This window comes from Cherax quadricarinatus, chromosome 17 (genome assembly GCF_038502225.1).
Source record: "Cherax quadricarinatus isolate ZL_2023a chromosome 17, ASM3850222v1, whole genome shotgun sequence".
Classification (NCBI taxonomy): Eukaryota; Metazoa; Arthropoda; class Malacostraca; order Decapoda; family Parastacidae; genus Cherax; species Cherax quadricarinatus.
The window spans coordinates 49,222,333-49,244,997 of record NC_091308.1 but is presented as its reverse complement, the minus strand read 5'-3'; the positions used below and the strand labels follow the sequence as shown (position 1 = coordinate 49,244,997).

The 22,665-nt window shown below is 39.6% G+C and overlaps 1 protein-coding gene across 3 annotated transcripts in view; it reads left to right on the top strand.

Moving 5' to 3' along the window:
- Positions 1-434: 434 nt before the first annotated feature.
- The window catches only part of LOC128686487 (liprin-alpha-2), a gene marked incomplete at its 5' end in the record, with an annotated part of 103,536 nt that continues 81,305 nt past the window's right edge, over positions 435-22,665 (top strand). For all 3 annotated transcript variants that reach the window (XM_070085976.1, XM_070085974.1, XM_070085973.1), the window contains 1 exon segment: positions 435-547. In XM_070085976.1, coding sequence (XP_069942077.1) covers positions 435-547 — 113 coding nt within the window.

The following is a 22,665-nucleotide window of genomic DNA, read 5'->3' as shown; positions in this document are numbered from 1 at the left end:
TAGTATCCAGAATTTTATTGTAAATATTAATTGAGAAAATATCTATTTGTGTTCTTGAAATAAAAGTTTTGCAACTAATCATGGTACAATAGGAACGGATACAGCAAGAACTGGATACTCTGAAAGCAGAGATGGAGAGCCTCTTTCAGGATGACCTTGTTCGGTAAGTCAGTTTACACTTGTCAGTGATTTTTAAATTTGCTTCAGGTCCTTTTTGTCTTAAAGCAAGTGTGCAGGTGTACGCAGGTGTAGCCGTGAGTGCACGTTACAAGCCCCGAGCACGTCGTTGGTCACACACATCTGCAACCTCAGCTTGCCTGACAGCTTGCAGTCTACAAGTTCTCTTATTTATTATTTCTCTTTTGCTGTATATGTTTGCTTTATGTGTTTCTTTTAAACACTTTTATTTTTTATATATTTTCTATTTGCTACAGAGTGAAATATTGAAAGAATTGTCAAGACGGCAACTTGAAGCAGAACAACTGAAGCAACAAATGTTGCAACAAGAGATAGCCTTCAATATTAAACAAACTGAAGCATTAACAAGGTAATCATGATTAAGTAGTGATAGTGCAACACTAAGTTAGTATTGTGTTAGGTGATGGTGCAACACTTAGTATAGTGTTAGGTGATGGTGCAACACTTAGTATAGTGTTAGGTGATGGTGCAACACTAAGTTAGTATAGTGCTAGGTGATGGTGCAACACTTAGTATAGTGCTAGGTGATGGTGCAACACTAAGTTAGTATAGTGCTAGGTGATGGTGCAACACTTAGTATAGTGCTAGGTGATGGTGCAACACTAAGTTAGTATAGTGCTAGGTGATGGTGCAACACTAAGTTAGTATTGTGTTAGGTGATGGTGCAACACTTAGTATAGTGCTAGGTGATGGTGCAACACTAAGTTAGTATAGTGCTAGGTGATGGTGCAACACTAAGTTAGTATAGTGCTAGGTGATGGTGCAACACTAAGTATAGTGCTAGGTGATGGTGCAACACTAAGTTAGTATTGTGTTAGGTGATGGTGCAACACTTAGTATAGTGCTAGGTGATGGTGCAATGCTTAGTATTGTTAGCTGATGGTGCAACACTAAGTTAGTATAGTGCTAGGTGATGGTGCAACACTAAGTTAGTATAGTGCTAGGTGATGGTGCAACACTAAGTTACTATTGTGTTAGGTGATAGTGCAACACTAAGTTAGTATAGTGTTAAGTGATGGTGCAACACTTAGTATAATGTTAAGTGATGGTGCAACACTAAGTTAGTATTGTGTTAGTTTATGGTACAACACTAAGTTAGGATTGTGTTAGTTGATGATGCAATGCTAAGTTACTGTTGTGTTAGTTGATGGTGCAGCACTAAGTTAGTATTGTGTTAGTTGATGGTGCAACACTAGGTTAGTATTGTGTTAGCTGATGGTGCAACACTAGGTTAGTATTGTGCTAGGTGATGGTGCAACACTTAGTATTGTGTTAGGTGATGGTGCAGCACTAGGTTAGTATTGTGTTAGGTGATGGTGCAACACTTAGTATTGTGTTAGGTGATGGTGCAACACTAAGTAGTGTGTTAGGTGATGGTGCAACACTAAGTTAGTATAGTGTTAAGTGATGGTGCAACACTTAGTATTGTTAGGTGATGGTGCAACACTAAGTTAGTATAGTGTTAGGTGATGGTGCAGCACTTAGTATTGTGTTAGGTGATAGTGCAACACTTAGTATAGTGTTAGGTAATGTGCAACACTAAGTTAGTATTGTGTTAGGTGATTGTGCAACACTGAGTTAGTATTGTGTTAGGTGATGGTGCAACACTTAGTATAGTGTTAGGTAATGTGCAACACTAAGTTAGTATTGTGTTAGGTGATGGTGCAACACTTAGTATAGTGTTAGGTAATGTGCAACACTAAGTTAGTATTGTGTTAGGTGATTGTGCAACACTGAGTTAGTATTGTGTTAGGTGATGGTGGAGCACACTGAATTAGTGTTGTGTTATGTAATGGTATAATACGCTGAGCTAGTAGTGTGTTAGGTAATGATGCAACACACCAAGTTAGTCGTGTGTTAGTTGAAGATGCAACACACTGAATTAGTATTGTGTTAGGTATTGGTGCAACACACCGAGTTAGCTGTGTGTTAGTTGATGATGAAACACAGTTAATATTATATTTGTGACACTGGTAAACCTGGACTCACCAATTTGTGTTTGCTGGGGTTGAGCCTTAGCTCCTGGCTCTACCTGTTAAGTTTCAGCAACCGGCATTTATGGCTTCTGGCCTTTTGATTCCTATCATTTCATCTTTTAAAACTACAGTATTGTGTGGTGCTTGTATCCTCAGCTTCCATTTCTAGTTCATTCTACTTTCTTTCTACTTTGAGACTGAAAAAGTAATTTCTAATATCCCCATGATTCATCTGTGAATGTTTAATTTGTTCTTTTGTGTATTGTTGTTGCATTGCAAACAAACTACCATTATCCAGTCTCTTTGTTCTTCTTGAGTATTGTGTGTGTCTTTGTCATAATCCCCAGGGGCATCAGACATGCCTGTAATATATCTGTGACTGGTGCTAAGAGTTTTCTATCCTTGCAGCCTGACCTAGAGTTGGGTTTTTCTGTTGATTGCCATTTCAACCATGCTGTTGCTGTTAGCAGCTTGCTGACCCACATAGTCATGGCAGCCTGGTTGATCTGGTACTTAGCAGAGGTATTGATGCAGTTTTCTCTTGAAAACTTCTGTACTTGTTCTGACAGTGTTTTGGATATCGGCTGCTAGCAGGTTGAATAATCTTGGGCCACAGATGTTAACACAGGCTTCTCTTGTTTCGTCCACTGTGACCCTGCTTTTTCTCTCTCTCTCTTACATTTCCTCCCATATATCTCTTCCAAGTACTCTGTTTCTCTCTCTCTCTTACATTTCCTCCCATATATCTCTTCCAAGTACTCTGTTTCTCTCTCTCTCTTACATTTCCTCCCATATATCTCTTCCAAGTACTCTGTTTCTCTCTCTCTCTTACATTTCCTCCCATATATCTCTTCCAAGTACAGTGGACCCCCGCTTAACGATCACCTCCAAATGCGACCAATTATGTAAGTGTATTTATGTAAGTGCGTTTGTACGTGTATGTTTGGGGGTCTGAAATGGACTAATCTACTTCACAATATTCCTTATGGGAAAAAATTCGGTCAGTAGTGGCACCTGAACATACTACTGGAATGAAAAAAGTTCGTTAACCGGGGGTCCACTGTACTCTGTGTATGTGTGTTTGCATGTGTGTGTGCACTTGTTTGTGTGTATTTTTGTCTTAGTTAAACTTTCAAAGTTGTGAGGTAGAATGTTAACTGTACTATTTTTAAGCACATGTGTAATATAATACTATTAATATTTCAAGAGTATTGGCTGGTATCGGCCATTTTTTTATCGATAGTGATACCATACTGATACCAACACTTTGGCACACCCTTAGTTTTGTGTATAATAGAAATATTAATGATTTTTTGTTTTGTTATTTCCTGAATTGGTTTTTGTTTCATTTGCGCTTCTTCCAAAATGTATGTTTTGGTTTTGGTTTTATATTGCTAATCTCTTAGTGTAGAATATCTCCTCTTTCTTGTGACATATTCTTCTACTTTAGCATTTCAGTAACTTTTTTTCTTCTGTACTTTTTTTTTTTTTTTTTTTTTTTTTTAATATATGATCTCATAGCCTTTCTTAGCAGAACATATTGTGCACGGCCCTCATAAGCTTCTGTATCAGCTTTTCCATACTCCAAATATTATCCTAGGAAGGTAATACAGGTCAGCCATCCAGCCATCACTAATCTGGCAATCAGTAATCCAGCCCTAATTTCGGCTAGCATAATTTCAAATTTCCAGGGTCGCCACACCAACCTGCCACTATTGTTCGGTGGCGCTACTTGCTGCATAAGTCATTCCAATTTGTTTTTCTCCACTTATTGTTATAACCTACTCGCTTTTAGCCCTAGCCATGGTTCCAACTAATAAAAGAAATGCTTCTCGTTGTGTAAAGCACATACACCGTACATAGTTCAATGGCTTTGAAGCTCACTCAGATAAGCTGTGACTGGTAAATTTGGGCCTACATATGAGAGAATAGGCCTGTGTGGTAAGTGTGCATTATATAAAAAAAAATCCTACAGCACATAGTGCATAATAAGAAAAAATTGCGACCGTGTTTTTGGTGTAAAACTGACTTTGCAGTGTATTTTCATATTTCATACCTTGATATTGTGCTCAGAGTAGCAGAAATGTTTGATTTTTGCCCGTGTTCAAGAGTTAACCCTTTGGGGGTTTCGGACATACTAGTACGTCTTACGGCCCAGGGTTTTTGACGTACTAGTACGCCTAAATTCTAGCGCCCTCAAATCTAGTGAGAGAAAGCTGGTAGGCCTACATATGTAAGAATGGGTCTATGTGGTCAATGTGCGCAGTATAAAAAAAATCCTGCAGCAAACAGTACGTAATGAGAAAAAAAAAACTTTGACAGTGTTTTTGGATTAAAACAGCGAATTTGCACTGTATTTTCGTATGGTATTTATTGTTGTATTCTAGTTTTCTTGGTCTCATTTTATAGAATGGAAGACATATTACAGAAATTGAGATGATTTTGACTGGTTTTACAATGAAAAGTACCTTGAAATTGAGCTCAAAGTAGCAGAAATGTTCGATTTTTACCAAAGTTCAAAAGTAAACAAATCATGCCATGCATCCAATACACATCAACTGGTGAGTCTAATATTCTTTCACAAGTGCGCTGATATTATTTATACCATTTCTACACTAATGCAGTAGTCTGCATAATAGTAAATCTTATTTATTTTGTAAGAATAAAAATTCAAAGTGGAAAGCCAAAGAAATATAAGAGGGGTCTGGGGATGTGACTAACGAACAGAACTTGTTATTTTAGTGCCAGGAATGTCTTTCTTGTTTATTCTGGACCCTATTTGGAAATTGGCATCTTTTGAAATTTGTGTGAAATTGGCAAAATTGCTAAATTCTGACCACTTTATTGGATAGTTGAAATCGGTAAATGGGTGGTTTCTTGTACTCATTCGATAGAAAAAATGGAGTTTTAGTGAAATAGTTATGATTTTTGTTGACTAGTACACTGGAATTGGCCGAAAATAGGGCTCAAAGTTGGCAAAATCGCCGATGCGCAAACATTGTCGAGACCGCTAACTTCGCGAGAGCATAATTCCGTAAGTTTTCCATCAAATTTCATACTTTTGGTATCATTATGATCGGGAAAAGATTCTCTGTCTTCTCATGAGAAAAAATATTTTTTTTTTTTTGAAATTTGGCTGACCCTGAGAACAAGTCTCTGAGAGGACCTGTCGACCCCCAAAGGGCTAACAAATGACATCACCATCCAATATGAGTCCAACTGGCCAGTTTAATACGTAGTCATGAATGGGTTGGCATTATTCATACAATTATTACAATGCAGTAGTCTACATAACAGTAAATCTTTTATTTTTTGTGTGAATAAAAATTTAAAATGGAAAGCAAGCATAATATAAGAGGGGCGTGGAGACGTGACTAATGAACAGAGAAAATGTTATTTTAGTGCCAGGAATGTCGGCATTTATTCTGAACCCTATTTTGAAACTGGCATCCCTTGAAATTTGTGTGAAATTGTCCAAATTACCGAATTCTGATCACTTTATTGGGTAGTTGAAATAAGTAAATGGGCGGTTTCTTGTATTCAGTCGACAAAATAGAAGAAATACTAGCGAAATAGCTATGAGTTTGGTAGACTGGAACAATGGAATCTGCCAAAAATAGGGCATAAAGTGGGTGAAATCGCCGATGCATAAATACCACCGTTAGGTTAAGTGTATTCTAACCTAACCACTGTAATCCGGCAAAATCGCTAATCTGGCACCATACAGGTCCCAATGGTGCAGGATTAGTGATGGTCAACCTGTATTGTCCTAGGAAGGTAATATTATCCTAAGAAGGTAATATTATCCTAGGAAGGTTATATTATCCTAGGAAGGTAATACTGTTATCCTAGGAAGGTAATATTATCCTAGGAAAATAATACAGTGAAACCCCGGCTTTCGTCCAGTTCGAATATTGTACAATTAGGATTTCAACTATTTTTTTTGACGAATTTTTACCCCGGGTTTCATACATCCACTCGGAAATCATCCATATCAGGTGTCCACCCGCCGGGATGCCGCCGCTCACAGTCTGCCTCTGTCACTTGTTCAGCGAGCAATACCCTGCATGTTCATTTGAAACATTGGTGGTAGAGGGTGGTAGTGATGGTGGTAGAGGGTGGTAGTGATGCTGGTAGAGGATGGTAGTGATGGTGGTAGAGAGTGGTAGTGATGGTGGTAAAGGGTGGTAGTGGTTGTGATGGTAGTAGTGATGGTGGTAGAGGGTTGTAGTGATGGTGGTAGAGGATTGTAGTGATGGTGGTAGAGGGTCGTAGTGATGGTGGTAGAGGGTAGTAGCAATGGTGGTAGAGGATGGTAGTGATGGTGGTAGAGGGTGGTTGTGGTTGTGATGGTGGTAGAGGGTGGTAGTGGTTGTGATGGTGGTAGAGGGTAGTAGCAATGGTGGTAGAGGATGGTAGTGATGGTGGTAGAGAGTGGTAGTGATGGTGGTAAAGGGTGGTAGTGGTTGTGATGGTAGTAGTGATGGTGGTAGAGGGTTGTAGTGATGGTGGTAGAGGATGGTAGTGATGGTGGTAGAGGGTGGTTGTGGTTGTGATGGTGGTAGAGGGTGGTAGTGATGGCAAACAATCAAAGATGTTGAGAGGTTGTTGTTGGTGTTGATCAACGAAAAACAGCTAGCGGGAGATAGTGTTGTGGAGGCGATAATTTGCAAAAAGGCAGTTGCATGCGGATCTCATAAATAATATGCCAACAAGAGTCTGCAATAAAGGTAAGTGATTTAACCCTTAAACAGTCCAAACAAATCGATGTTCAAATTCGTAGTGCTACAAAAGTAGATCTACTTTTTTTTATATATTTTCAAATGTAACAAAAAAAAATGTAGATAAAAGTTTTTTTTACACGTTTTCAAATGTAAAACAAAAAAAGAAGATCTACATTTTTTTACATACTTTCAGATGTTGAAAAAGCGTATATATACGTTTGGACCATTTAAGGGTTAAAAGTTCATTTATCCATTAACCCGTAAACTGTCCAAGCAGATCTACATTCACATGTGCAGTGCTACAAAAGTAGATCTACGTTTTTTTTTTTTTTACATATTTTCAAATATAACAACAAAAAAAAGTAGATCAAAGTCTTTTTACACATTTTCAAATGTAAAAAAACAAAAGGATCTACTTTTTTTACATACTTTCAAATGTTGAAAAAACGTATATACATGTATACGTTTGGACTGTTTACGGGTTAAAATTTGTGCTTTATATTTATTTCTCATTGTTTTCTGTATGTAAAACTATAGTTATTCTCTATAAAATGTATTTTTTATTAATATTTTTGGGTGTCTGGAATGGATTAATTGGATTTACATTATTTCTTATGGGAAATATTACTTCGGTTTTTGTCCATTTCGGATTTCGATCGACCTTCTGAAACGGATTAAGGACGAAAACCTGGGTTCCACTGTATTATCCTAGGAAGGTAATACTGGGTGTAGACTTTTCAAGGTTTTTAAATGAATTATCTGTCTGGATTATCTGTTTTGTCAGTTCCTCTGCTCACTTTTTTTAGTTTCCATTCATGATACATCACTCCTGTGTGTGTGTCTAGTCTTAACACAGGTGATTATTAATGTAGTAGAAGTACAATGGAACCTTGGTACTTAAACATCTGTGTACTTGAACAGTTTGGTATTTGAACAGTTCAGTAAACAAATCGCTCGGTAGTTGACCATTTACTCGGCACTCGACCAAACATGACCTGCCAGAACTTTGCTGTAAACTATTTCATGTTTCTTCATATTTTTGGGTGTTTTTTAATATTATTTGTATAAATAAGTCACCATGGGGCCTAAGAGAGTTAGTGATAACAGCCAACCAAAATGAAAATTGATTGGGAAAAATTCGTTCTGTACTCAAACAGATTGGCACTTGAACAGCTTTCTGGGCCAATTAAGTTCGAGTGCTGAGGTTCCACTGTAGTTGAACACATTTAACCAAGTGAGGTTGTAGGCTGGTGCTTCATATTAAAAGGTGAACCTAACTTTGTGTACAGAGTACTGTGATGGTATAGTGTTAGTGGTTCATCACTGTGATGGTATAGTGCTAGTGGTTCACCATTGTGATAGTATAATGCAAGTGGTTCACCACTGTGATAGTATAGTGTTAGTGGTTCATCACTGTGATGGTATAGTGTTAGTGGTTCATCACTGTGATGGTATAGTGTTAGTGGTTCATCACTGTGATGGTATAGTGCTAGTGGTTCACCACTGTGATAGTATAGTGTTAGTGGTTCATCACTGTGATGGTATAGTGTTAGTGGTGCACCACTGTGATGGTATAGTGTTAGTGGTTCATCACTGTGATGGTATAGTGTTAGTGGTTCATCACTGTGATGGTATAATGTTAGTGATGAATGGTTTGAAAAACTGACAAGTTGAAGATTGAGACACTTTTGCAACATATGGGAATCTTTATTCAGGAAACGTTTTGCCACACAGTGGCTTCATCAGTCCAATACAAAGTAGAAAGGCGTAAGGAGAGGAGGAGTTTGAGTTAGTGGTTCATCACTGTGATGGTATAGTGTTAGTGGTTCATCACTGTGATGGTATTGTGTTAGTGGTTCACCACTGTGATGGTATAGTGTTAGTGGTTCACCACTGTGATGGTATAGTGCTAGTGGTTCACCACTGTGATGGTATAGTGTTAGTGGTTCATCACTGTGATGGTATAGTGTTAGTGGTTCATCACTGTGATGGTATAGTGTTAGTGGTTCATCACTGTGATGGTATAGTGTTAGTGGTCCATCACTGTGATGGTATAGTGTTAGTGGTCCATCACTGTGATGGTATAGTGTTAGTGGTCCATCACTGTGATGGTATAGTGTTAGTGGTTCACCACTGTGATGGTATAGTGTTAGTGGTTCATCACTGTGATGGTATAGTGTTAGTGGTTCACCACTATGACAGTATAGTGTTAGTGGTTCACCACTATGATGATATGGTGTTAGTGGTTTGCCACTGTGATGGTATAGTGTTAGTAGTTCACCACTATGATGGTATAGTGTTAGTGGTTCACCACTGTAATGGTATGGTGTTAGTGGTTCACCACTGTGATGGTATTGCATTAGGTAGTGGTTCACCACTGTTATGGTATTGTGTCAGGTAGTGGTTCACCACTGTAATAGTTTTTATTTATTTATTTAATTATTTAGTAATTTGAACATACAAACAGAGGTACAAAAAATACAGGTAAGAGCAGCATGCCAAAGCCACTTATATGCATAGCATTATGGGCTGGCTTAAAATTAACTTAAGATTAACTAAGCAATGATGAAATCAGTGATAAAACATTATTGTAAACAGATAACAATAAAGCACAAATGAGTATTACAAAGACAGGTCATATGGTTGCATGCATTGCTGTACATTCAGTCGAATGGAGTATTCTGTTAGGTAGTGTATTTAAAAAAATAACAAAGTTAGATTGGGTCTTAGGTTTAACATTCATGTGATATAATTGTGAGAAACATTTAAGATATGCAATTTATAAGGTTCAGTTATTCAGTATTTATTTGGTTTTGGGTGAGTAAGTGATCTTTGAGAAGAGACTTGAATTTATAAACAGGTAGTGTTTCTTTTATATTTACAGGTAATGAATTCCAGATTTTAGGGCCTTTTATGTGCATTGAGTTTTTGCATAGTGTGAGATGGACACGAGGAGCATCAAAGAGTGATCTGTGCCTTGTGTTATGGTCATGTGTTCTGTTAAGGTTGGTAAGGAGATGTTTGAGGGGAGGGTTTATGTCAGAGTTAAGTGTTCTATGTATGTAGTAGGTGCAGTAATAAGTATGGATGTTTTGTATGGTGAGTAGGTTTAGTGTTTTGAATATTGGTGGAGTGTATTGTGTTAGGTAGTGGTTCGCCACTGTAATAGTATTGTGTTAGGTGGTGGTTCACCACTGTTATGGTATTGTGTTAGGTAGTGGTTCACCAGTGTTATGGTGTTGTGTTAGGTAGTGGTTCACCAGTGTTATAGTATTGTGTTAGGTAGTGGTTCACCAGTGTTATGATATTGTGTTAGGTAGTGGTTCACCAGTGTTATGGTATTGTGTTAGGTAGTGGTTCACCAGTGTTTTGGTATTGTGTTAGGTAGTGGTTCACCAGTGTTATAGTATTGTGTTAGGTAGTGGTTCACCAGTGTTATAGTATTGTGTTAGGTAGTGGTTCACCAGTGTTATGGTATTGCATTAGGTAGTGGTTCACCAGTGTTATGGTATTGTGTTAGGTAGTGGTTCACCAGTGTTATGGTATTGTATTAGGTAGTGGTTCACCAGTGTTTTGGTATTGTGTTAGGTAGTGGTTCACCAGTGTTATGGTATTGTGTTAGGTAGTGGTTCACCAGTGTTATGGTATTGTGTTAGGTAGTGGTTCACCAGTGTTTTGGTATTGTGTTAGGTAGTGGTTCACCAGTGTTATAGTATTGTGTTAGGTAGTGGTTCGCCAGTGTTATAGTATTGTGTTAGGTAGTGGTTCACCAGTGTTATGGTATTGTGTTAGGTAGTGGTTCACCAGTGTTATGGTATTGTGTTAGGTAGTGGTTCACCAGTGTTATGGTATTGTGTTAGGTAGTGGTTCACCAGTGTTTTGGTATTGTGTTAGGTAGTGGTTCACCAGTGTTATAGTATTGTGTTAGGTAGTGGTTCACCAGTGTTATAGTATTGTGTTAGGTAGTGGTTCACCAGTGTTATGGTATTGTGTTAGGTAGTGGTTCACCAGTGTTATGGTATTGTGTTAGGTAGTGGTTCACCAGTGTTATAGTATTGTGTTAGGTAGTGGTTCACCAGTGTTATGGTATTGTGTTAGGTAGTGGTTCACCAGTGTTATGGTATTGTGTTAGGTAGTGGTTCAGCAGTGTTATGCTATTGTGTTAGGTAGTGGTTCACCAGTGTTATGGTATTGTGTTAGGTAGTGGTTCACCAGTGTTATAGTATTGTGTTAGGTAGTGGTTCACCAGTGTTATGGTATTGTGTTAGGTAGTGGTTCACCAGTGTTATGGTATTGTGTTAGGTAGTGGTTCACCAGTGTTATAGTATTGTGTTAGGTAGTGGTTCACCAGTGTTATGGTATTGTGTTAGGTAGTGGTTCACCAGTGTTATGGTATTGTGTTAGGTAGTGGTTCACCAGTGTTATGGTATTGTGTTAGGTAGTGGTTCACCAGTGTTTTGGTATTGTGTTAGGTAGTGGTTCACCAGTGTTATAGTATTGTGTTAGGTAGTGGTTCACCAGTGTTATAGTATTGTGTTAGATAGTGGTTCACCAGTGTTATGGTATTGTGTTAGGTAGTGGTTCACCAGTGTTATAGTATTGTGTTAGGTAGTGGTTCACCAGTGTTATAGTATTGTGTTAGGTAGTGGTTCACCAGTGTTATAGTATTGTGTTAGGTAGTGGTTCACCAGTGTTATGGTATTGTGTTAGGTAGTGGTTCACCAGTGTTATGGTATTGTGTTAGGTAGTGGTTCACCAGTGTTATGGTATTGTGTTAGGTAGTGGTTCACCAGTATTATGGTATTGTGTTAGGTAGTGGTTCACCAGTGTTATGGTATTGTGTTAGGTAGTGGTTCACCAGTGTTATGGTATTGTGTTAGGTAGTGGTTCACCAGTGTTATGGTATTGTGTTAGCTAGTGGTTCACCAGTGTTATAGTATTGTGTTAGGTAGTGGTTCACCAGTGTTATGGTATTGTGTTAGGTAGTGGTTCACCAGTGTTATGGTATTGTGTTAGGTAGTGGTTCACCAGTGTTATGGTATTGTGTTAGGTAGTGGTTCACCAGTGTTATAGTATTGTGTTAGGCAACACTGGTAAATCTGTGGTGTGTCAGCTAACATGAGTGTGAGATAATATTTAATATCTCTGATATTGTTTATACAACTCTGACTGCATTATATACGCTTAAACATCTATTATATCTACGAGCATAATATACGTATGCCTATCTTCTGTACTTAATAACCTATGTTGTACTTTCCTGTATCTTGAACTGTACTGCACTGTACCCTAGTGAAGAACTGTACCACACTGTACCCTAGTGAAAAACTGTACCACACTGTACCCTAGTGAAGAACTGTACCACACTGTACCCTAGTGAAAAACTGTACCACACTGTACCCTAGTGAAGAACTGTACCACACTGTACCCTAGTGAAGAACTGTACCACACTGTACCCTAGTGAAGAACTGTACCACATTGTACCCTAGTGAAAAACTGTACCACACTGTATCCTAGTGAAGAACTGTACCACACTGTACCCTAGTGAAGAACTGTACCACACTGTACCCTAGTGAAGAACTGTACCACACTGTACCCTAGTGAAAAACTGTACCACACTGTATCCTAGTGAAGAACTGTACCACACTGTACCCTAGTGAAGAACTGTACCACACTGTACCCTAGTGAAAAACTGTACAACATTGTACCCTAGTGAAGAACTGTACCACACTGTACCCTAGTGAAAAACTGTACCACATTGTACCCTAGTGAAGAACTGTACCACACTGTACCCTAGTGAAAAACTGTACCACATTGTACCCTAGTGAAGAACTGTACCACACTGTACCCTAGTGAAAAACTGTACCACATTGTACCCTAGTGAAGAACTGTACCACACTGTACCCTACTGAAGAGCTTTACCACACTGTACCCTAGTGAAGAACTGTATCACACTGTACCCTACTGAAGAACTGTACCACTGTACCCTACTGAAGAACTGTGCCACACTGTACCCTACTGAAGAACTGTACCACACTGTATCCTAGTGAAGAACTGTACCACACTGTACCCTACTGAAGAACTGTACCACACTGTATCCTAGTGAAGAACTGTACCACACTGTACCCTACTGAAGAACTGTACCACACTGTACCCTACTGAAGAACTGTACCACACTGTATCCTAGTGAAGAACTGTACCACACTGTATCCTAGTGAAGAACTGTACCACACTGTATCCTAGTGAAGAACTGTACCACACTGTACCCTACTGAAGAACTGTACCACACTGTATCCTAGTGAAGAACTGTACCACACTGTACCCTAGTGAAGAACTGTACCACACTGTATCCTAGTGAAGAACTGTACCACACTGTACCCTAGTGAAGAACTGTACAACACTGTACCCTAGTGAAGAACTGTACCACACTGTACCCTAGTGAAGAACTGTACAACACTGTACCCTAGTGAAGAACTGTACCACACTGTACCCTACTGAAGAACTGTACCACACTGTATCCTAGTGAAGAACTGTACCACACTGTACCCTAGTGAAGAACTGTACCACACTGTACCCTAGTGAAGAACTGTACCACACTGTACCCTAGTGAAGAACTGTACAACACTGTACCCTAGTGAAGAACTGTACCACACTGTACCCTAGTGAAGAACTGTACAACACTGTACCCTAGTGAAGAACTGTACCACACTGTAACCTACTGAAGAACTGTACCACACTGTACCCTACTGAAGAACTGTACCACACTGTACCATACTGAAGAACTCTACCCCACTGTACCCTAGTGAAGAACTGTACCACATTGTACCCTAGTGAAGAACTGTACCACATTGTACCCTAGTGAAGAACTGTACCACATTGTACCCTAGTGAAGAACTGTACCACACTGTACCCTAGTGAAGAATTGTACCACATTGTACCCTAGTGAAGAACTGTACCACATTGTACCCTAGTGAAGAACTGTACCACATTGTATCCTAGTGAAGAACTGTACCACACTGTACCCTAGTGAATAACTGTACCACACTGTACCCTAGTGAAGAACTGTACCACATTGTACCCTAGTGAAGAACTGTACCACACTGTACCCTAGTGAAGAACTGTACCACACTGTATCCTAGTGAAGAACTGTACCACACTGTACCCTAGTGAAGAACTGTACCACACTGTACCCTAGTGAAGAACTGTACCACATTGTACCCTAGTGAAGAACTGTACCACACTGTATCCTAGTGAAGAACTGTACCACACTGTACCCTAGTGAAGAACTGTACCACATTGTACCCTAGTGAAGAACTGTACAACACTGTACCCTAGTGAAGAACTGTACCACACTGTACCCTAGTGAAGAACTGTACAACACTGTACCCTAGTGAAGAACTGTACCACACTGTACCCTACTGAAGAACTGTACCACACTGTACCCTACTGAAGAACTGTACCACACTGTACCCTAGTGAAGAACTGTACCACACTGTACCCTAGTGAAGAACTGTACCACACTGTATCCTAGTGAAGAACTGTACCACACTGTACCCTAGTGAAGAACTGTACCACACTGTACCCTAGTGAAGAACTGTACCACATTGTACCCTAGTGAAGAACTGTGCCACACTGTACCCTAGTGAAGAACTGTACCACACTGTATCCTAGTGAAGAACTGTACCACACTGTACCCTAGTGAAGAACTGTACCACACTGTACCCTAGTGAAGAACTGTACCACATTGTACCCTAGTGAAGAACTGTACCACACTGTACCCTAGTGAAGAACTGTACCACACTGTACCCTAGTGAAGAACTGTACCACACTGTATCCTAGTGAAGAACTGTACCACACTGTACCCTAGTGAAGAACTGTACCACATTGTACCCTAGTGAAGAACTGTACCACACTGTACCCTAGTGAAGAACTGTACCACACTGTATCCTAGTGAAGAACTGTACCACACTGTACCCTAGTGAAGAACTGTACCACATTGTACCCTAGTGAAGAACTGTACCACATACTGGTTCATGACAAGTTGATACAGCAACTGTAGTTACTGCTGGTTCATGACAGGTTGATACAGCAACTGTAGTTACTGCTGGTTCATGACAAGTTGATACAGCAACTGTAGTTACTGCTGGTTCATGACAAGTTGATACAGCAACTGTAGTTACTGCTGGTTCATGACAAGTTGATACAGCAACTGTAGTTACTGCTGGTTCATGACAAGTTGATACAGCAATGGTAGTTACTGCTGGTTCATGACAAGTTGATACAGCAACTGTAGTTACTGCTGGTTCATGACAAGTTGATACAGCAATGGTAGTTACTGCTGGTTCATGACAAGTTGAGACAGCAACTGTAGTTACTGCTGGTTCATGACAAGTTGAGACAGCAACTGTAGTTACTGCTGGTTTATGAGAAGTTGATACAGCAACTGTTGTTACTGCTGGTTCATGACAAGTTGATACAGCAACTGTAGTTACTGCTGGTTTATGACAAGTTGATACAGCAACTGTAGTTACTGCTGGTTCATGACAAGTTGGTACAACAACTGTTGTTACTGCTGGTTCATGACAGGTTGATACAGCAACTGTAGTTACTGCTGGTTCATGACAAGTTGATACAGCAACTGTAGTTACTGCTGGTTTATGACAAGTTGATACAGCAACTGTAGTTACTGCTGGTTCATGACAAGTTGATACAGCAACTGTAGTTACTGCTGGTTCATAAGTTGATACAGCAACTGTAGTTACTGCTGGTTCATAAGTTGATACAGCAACTGTAGTTACTGCTGGTACATAAGTTGATACAGCAACTGTAGTTACTGCTGGTTCATGACAAGTTGATACAGCAACTGTAGTTACTGCTGGTTCATGACAAGTTGATACAGCAACTGTAGTTACTGCTGGTTCATGACAAGTTGATACAGCAACTGTAGTAACTGCTGGTTCATGATAAGTTGATACAGCAACTGTAGTTACTGCTGGTTCATAAGTTGATACAGCAACTGTAGTTACTGTTGGTTCATGACAAGTTGATACAGCAACTGTAGTTACTGCTGGTTCATGACAAGTTGATACAGCAATGGTAGTTACTGCTGGTTCATGACAAGTTGATACAGCAATGGTAGTTACTGCTGGTTCATGCAAGTTGAGACGACAACTGTAGTTACTGCTGGTTCATGCAAGTTGAGACGACAACTGTAGTTACTGCTGGTTCATGCAAGTTGAGACGACAACTGTAGTTACTGCTGGTTCATGCAAGTTGAGACGACAACTGTAGTTACTGCTGGTTCATGCAAGTTGAGACGACAACTGTTGTTACTGCTGGTTCATGCAAGTTGAGACGACAACTGTTGTTACTGCTGGTTCATGCCAAATTGATACAGCAACTGTTGTTACTGCTGGTTCATGACAAGTTGATTCAGGAACTGTAGTTACTGCTGGTTTATGACAAGTTGATACAGCAATGGTTGTTACTGCTGGTTCATGACAAGTTGAGACAGCAACTGTAGTTACTGCTGGTTCATGACAAGTTGATACAGCAATGGTAGTTACTGCTGATTCATGACAAGTTGATACAGCAACTGTTGTTACTGCTGGTTCATGACAAGTTGATTCAGGAACTGTAGTTACTGCTGGTTTATGACAAGTTGATACAGCAATGGTAGTTACTGCTGGTTCATGACAAGTTGAGACAGCAACTGTAGTTACTGCTGGTTCATGACAAGTTGATACAGCAACTGTAGTTACTGCTGGTTCATGACAAGTTGATACAGCAACTGTAGTTACTGCTGGTTCATGACAAGTTGATACAGCAACTGTAGTTACTGCTGGTTCATGACAAGTTGATACAGCAACTGTAGTTACTGCTGGTTCATGAGAAGTTGATACAGCAACTGTAGTTACTGCTGGTTCATGACAAGTTGAGACAGCAACTGTAATTACTGCTGGTTCATGACAAGTTGAGACAGCAACTGTAGTTACTGCTGGTTCATGACAAGTTGGTACAACAACTGAACAAGTTAACACTATATATTTATCTACTCTAAGAATTATTAACTAGATAAACAAGAAAAATAGCAAGATGTTAAATGAGGAGCTTGAAAACAAGGTAAGTGAAGCCATTGATGATAGCAGTCAAACAATGTCTTGAGTGAACTCTTGGCTGTAATTCATGTTCACAAGAACAATGTATTCCCATGTTTTAATTGCTGATCATGAAACACATCCAAGAAATCAGTATATATAGTGTTGAACATTAAATTCAATGAAGAATCATAAATTTACATCAGTATATTGTGCAACATCAATATTCCTTTACTTACTGCCCTTGCCAATGAGCGATAATTTTTGACACTTTCAGTGGATCATGAAGTCATAAGTTTCATTTGGATATAAATATTTAATAGTTCTAATTAGAAAAATAAGTTTCTTGAGACTAAGATTTTTTTTTTAATTTTGCCTCTGAAAGACCTGTAACAGTTAATGGAATTAAGTGTCTAAACCAGTCTTGTAATGTGTCTGGATTATTATCTACCTCTCAGTAATCACTGATGGCAGGAAAAAATCAGTATGGCTTCTATAAAATTAGTGGAGAAGACTGTTTTATATTTTTTAATTGATCATCTACTTGCATAACTGATCTCTTATTCTGTTTTTTGCTTCTGTTAATACTGTTTTAAATTCTTCCAAATCAGCTCTTAGACATACATACTCTATGTTTTTATTGATATTTTGTCTGGTATCTTGGGAATGCATGAGAGGGAGGTAGGTAAGGAACTAGAAGGAATATGAGAGTGTGAGGGCTCTCACAACCCCTCAACTCAACAATAAAAACACATTATGGTTCTTCTCATGACATTTTATTAATTAAGTTTGCCTGGCAGGGCAAACTAAAAGTAGTTGCTAGAATTTTTTCTTCTCTTCTTTATTTTTGCTTGTAACACAAGGAAGCCTCATCTGATCAGCGGCTTTTCAGTGCTGGTGTTCAGTAACTAGGGCAAGATTTAGGAAAAATTGGCATGTGCATGTATCCTGTGACTGAAGTTGTAGGGCCCATTTCCAGCGTCCTGCCATGGCTCAGATAACTTTCAAAATCTCCTCTGAAATACATATGTTTGTGTTCCATATCATTACTTCCTAATTAGACAATGGCAGAGAGTGAAATTCAAGTGTATAGATGAGCACTTGTCAGTTTGATGTGTAAAATAGTGTAAAATGTTAATTCCCATTTCATCACATTAAAAATATTTGAGTTAACCTCTTCTGAACTGCTTCGGTATTTAAAGACTGATGCATCTTAGGGCCAGGATAGTGCCCATTAAGTTTAGCTTGTGTGCAGGCAAATGCATCCGTATACTAAATTTATAAAACTTATAGTTGGTGTCCACACAGTAATTGGAGGTCAATGAGCCTCTCCTATATGGAATGAATGTTCTAGAGAAGAAAGATAGATGAGCAGAAAGGAGTCAAGTGTGTGAACTAAGAAGCCTCATGAGACATAGAAGAATTGAGAGACATACATTTAAGGAAGAGTTATCCCTGTAAGGAGTGAATCACTCAAAGAAATGAAGCCAAGGCAGGTAATAATGAAGCATCAATAGAAGCTTCAGCTACCCTCATGAGTGAGGGGTCTCTCAGTGGAGACTGGCTGGGGCAAGAGTTGAGGAGAGAACACAGGGGAAAGCTCTGGACCTGGCAGGGAACTCACATGGCCTTGTAAGATCACTAAACCTCCTCCAGACTGTTTCTAAGCCACATCATTTCTCTGAGGGGAGACACACTGGAGGAACATGAGTGATAACCTCTGCAAATGAAGCCGGGTCTAGAGATACCGTAGAACACTTCTGCACCAAAGTTGAAGGATCCTGTGAGGGAGGAAGGGGAGGGGCTGGAGTTCTGAAAGTCTCAAAATGGCTTGAGTTGGATTTTGGATTTTGTAGCTGCAGAGAACAAGTGCCCTGGCTGAATCAGGGCTTTCAGGACACCTGTGGAGGAGAGTGTCTGAACCAGAGGGATGTGGGTTGACAGCTGGTGCCTGGATTCAAGGACCTTGGATGCCAGTTACATTCATCAGGTGGAAAGGACTGAGCCCACGAGGAGTTTGCCATATCAAAATCCAGCAATCACTGGACAAGACCAGGATATGTGACTTCATGAGATCTCTTTCAGAAGTAGCAGGAGACTGGATGGGAGCAGTGAACCCTGTCTTTGACCAGCGGGTGAAACCTGCTACAGGTAGCACACCTGACCTGGTGACAAACTCTGGGTTGGTACCCAAGAAGCATAGACAAACCATACAGAATAGGCAGTGATAAGTCAAGAGGTGCCAGACTTCCTTCAAACCTAGCTCATTCCCACCACTCTAAGGGCAACTTGGGGTGGATCTCCTCATCTGTGAGGGCTGAGGAGATTGGACCAATACTACCATAAATGCAACCAGCATCAAGGATTGAAAAGTGAACCTCCCAACAGACCATGTGGGCCAGATGGCTGCCTGACCTCCATGTCAGTTTCGAGTGCTCTTTTACTGACCACAACAACTGATACTGTAGCCATGTCATGGATCAAAGGTAAAGAAACTTATGTTGACTGAGTGGAGGCCATAAATTTCTAGATCAACAGACAAAGATATTTACAATGTATTTTGTCAAAACTTTAATTATTTTTTATAAAATAAATATCTAGAAAATAATTTTTTAAAGTTTTATGGAGGTGTCATGAACTCAACCCCATCTTCCCATACATTATACTTATTTCACTTCACAGAATTACATAAAGAGTAATTTTCTGGGAGGTAACTACTGTATTATGTAAGATGTGTCAGTATATACAAGTGAACATTTGCCCTCATTACCCACTTGATACAATAATTATTATATTGATGGGAAGTGCAAAATCCATAAGGGTTGTACAGCTGATAGACAATTCAAGGTTTGATCCACAAAAGGAAAGAGTGCTTCAGTTCCCTAGATCAAGAACCTCTCAACAACATGAAGGCAACTTTCCCCTGGAATGCATCCTGCAGGAAGAATAGTCATGTTGTACCAAACACAAAAGGAAAGACTGTCAGAGTGAACCAGATTATAAAAGTTAAATGCTGAACAATGCTAGGATTTCAGAGAAATTTAATTGAATGTAACATTAAAAGATACAGATGAAAGTAAATTATATGAATAATTATATTATAATGAGTGAGACATAAAGAATTCTGTATCATTCATAAGGAAAGCAATTATGCATTTAATTAAAAAAAAAATGAGAAAATGACACAATAGTAAACACAGGTTTAATAGCAGCAGCTCAAAAGTCATGATAAAGAAAAAAAAGACTTGAAAGCAAGACACAGGCATGTTCTAGTTAATATATTTGTAAATCCAAGTTGAGGTTCACTCACTCACTTTAGTGTTGTCAGGGATGCTCACTATGGTTCTTGATCCAGGTCATTCTCCTGGGAGCCTTCAAGTTTGTTATGGCTTGCTCTCTCAAAATACAGCCTGCTCAGCCTTGGCAAGGTGCAGCTCCGAGTATAAATACAGTGGACCCCCGGTTAACGAACTTTTTTCATTCCAGTAGTATGTTCAGGTGCCAGTACTGACCGAATTTTTTCCCATAAGGAATATTGTGAAGTAGATTAGTCCATTTCAGACCCCCAAACATACACGTACAAACGCACTTACATAAATACACTTACATAATTGGTCGCATTTGGAGGTGATCGTTAAGCGGGGGTCCACTGTATTGAGGGTACCTTGCTTTATGTATGGTGGGGGGAGGGAGGGAGGGGGACACCTGTCAGGGCCAGATCTGTCTCTGGGTCCCATTAATCTTGGTCATCCATGTAAGCTTGCAACTTTGGCTTGTTTGTGATTATGCTGGTATGCTTGCCTACTGTTGCCTGTCTTGAAGTCTATACTTATATGTAGTAATAGAGTGTTCTTTGAATTACCGCATTCCAGTGCTGGCTTTGACAGTGAGTGCACAGATCTCTTCCACATCATTTCAGTATATTCCAGCAGGCATGTGACAAAGCCACCACTCATACTTCTCTGGCACCTGTATCATCATTATTCCTACTTTGTAACTACCTCACTCACCATTTATATCTTATGTTAGAGTGTGTGTGCTAAAATAACAACTGGGGCCCATGGTCACACATCAGAAATCTGCTCTTTGAGTACAGCAGCAGCAGTAACAACTGCAGCAGCAGCAGCAGCATGATGTTCCTCTGCCTCACAGACCATTTCCAGCTGGAATATTCCAGCTGATGATATGGGCTGGTAAGGTGTTTACACTGCTCTAGGTGTTTGCTCACTACAACCACAATGATAATAGAGTTGTACAAGAATGGTATACAATACTGACAAGATGAAAACTGAGACACATGTGCAACATCTGGGTATCTTTATTGTAGACGTTTTGCCATCCAGTGGCTTTATCAATACAAATTCTAGGACTTAATTTGAAGACAATAGAACTATATACAAAAGATGAGGTAATCAGTCCCTCAGCCTTGGAGTTGGTGTGAAGAGCACCGTAGTCATGAAGATTCTGGAGCAGAGGCAAGGAGACTGGCTAACTAACTAACTAACTAACTACTAACGCCAGGCAAGGGACAAGAAGACCAAAATGTACCTAACTGGGTCCCATTGGCAAGTCCTCCATGACAGGCATAAAACTCCTTTATTACTGAAACTTGAGTTCAGTGATTCCAGTCCCTGGCTACAACAGTGTGTAGATGCCGGAAGAAAGTAGGTCAAGAGCTGACCTCAGGCCCAAAGATATAGTGTCTCTCAAGATACACAACCTCTGAAAACATCAAATATCACTAAGTCTAAATAATGCTCTGAAAACTTGAGTTGCACAGAATTATGAAATGTATGTCCCGGCTCTCCAAAAGAAATATACTCTACCAAAAACAGAGTTTAAATAACATGAGTCGAGGAGAACACCATTGTTCCAGACAGAACAGATACGGTGTTTCCTTCATGAGGAGCAGTGAAAGAGAGGGAGGAAGAGAGGGAGGGAAAGGAGGGAGGGAGGGAGAGGGAGGAAGGGAGAGGGAGAGAGGGAGGGAGGGAGAGGGAGGAAGGGAGAGGGAGACAGGGAGGGAGGGGTGAGGGGGGTTGAGGAAAGCCCTGCAGATATGTCAGGTGATTCCTGCCCTGGGGCTTAACACTCATTCAGCTATCAATGAAACAAACGAACAAGTAGTTTGCAGCGTTGGGGCAGCCAATCAAAACTCTCCTTCAGTGACCACAGTGAGAGGTGTAGTTCTTACATCCTACCTACGTACATGAGCTAAATGTGTAAGATAAATAACATAAGACAAGAAATTTTTGTTTTAGATATTAACCTTTTCAGGGTCGAGAGGCCCTCTCCTAAACTCGTTCTCAGGGTTGAAAATTTTTCAGAAAAAAGAATTATTTTTCTTTTGAAAAGATAGAGAATCTTTTCCCAATCATAATGACACCAAAAGTTTGAAATTTGATGGAAAACTTACGGAATTATAACTAAAATAACAGAAAAGGCTTAATTAATACCGCGACTGGAACGATACACAAATAACCCGCACATAAAAGAGAGAATTATGGAATTATGCTCTCCCAAAGTTAGCGGTCTTGACGATGTTTACGCATCGGAAATTTTGCCCACTTTGAGTCCTATTTTCGGCCAATTCCAGTGTACTAGTCGACAAAAATCATAACTATTTCACTAGAATTCCATTTTTTTCTATCGAATGAGTACAAGAAACCA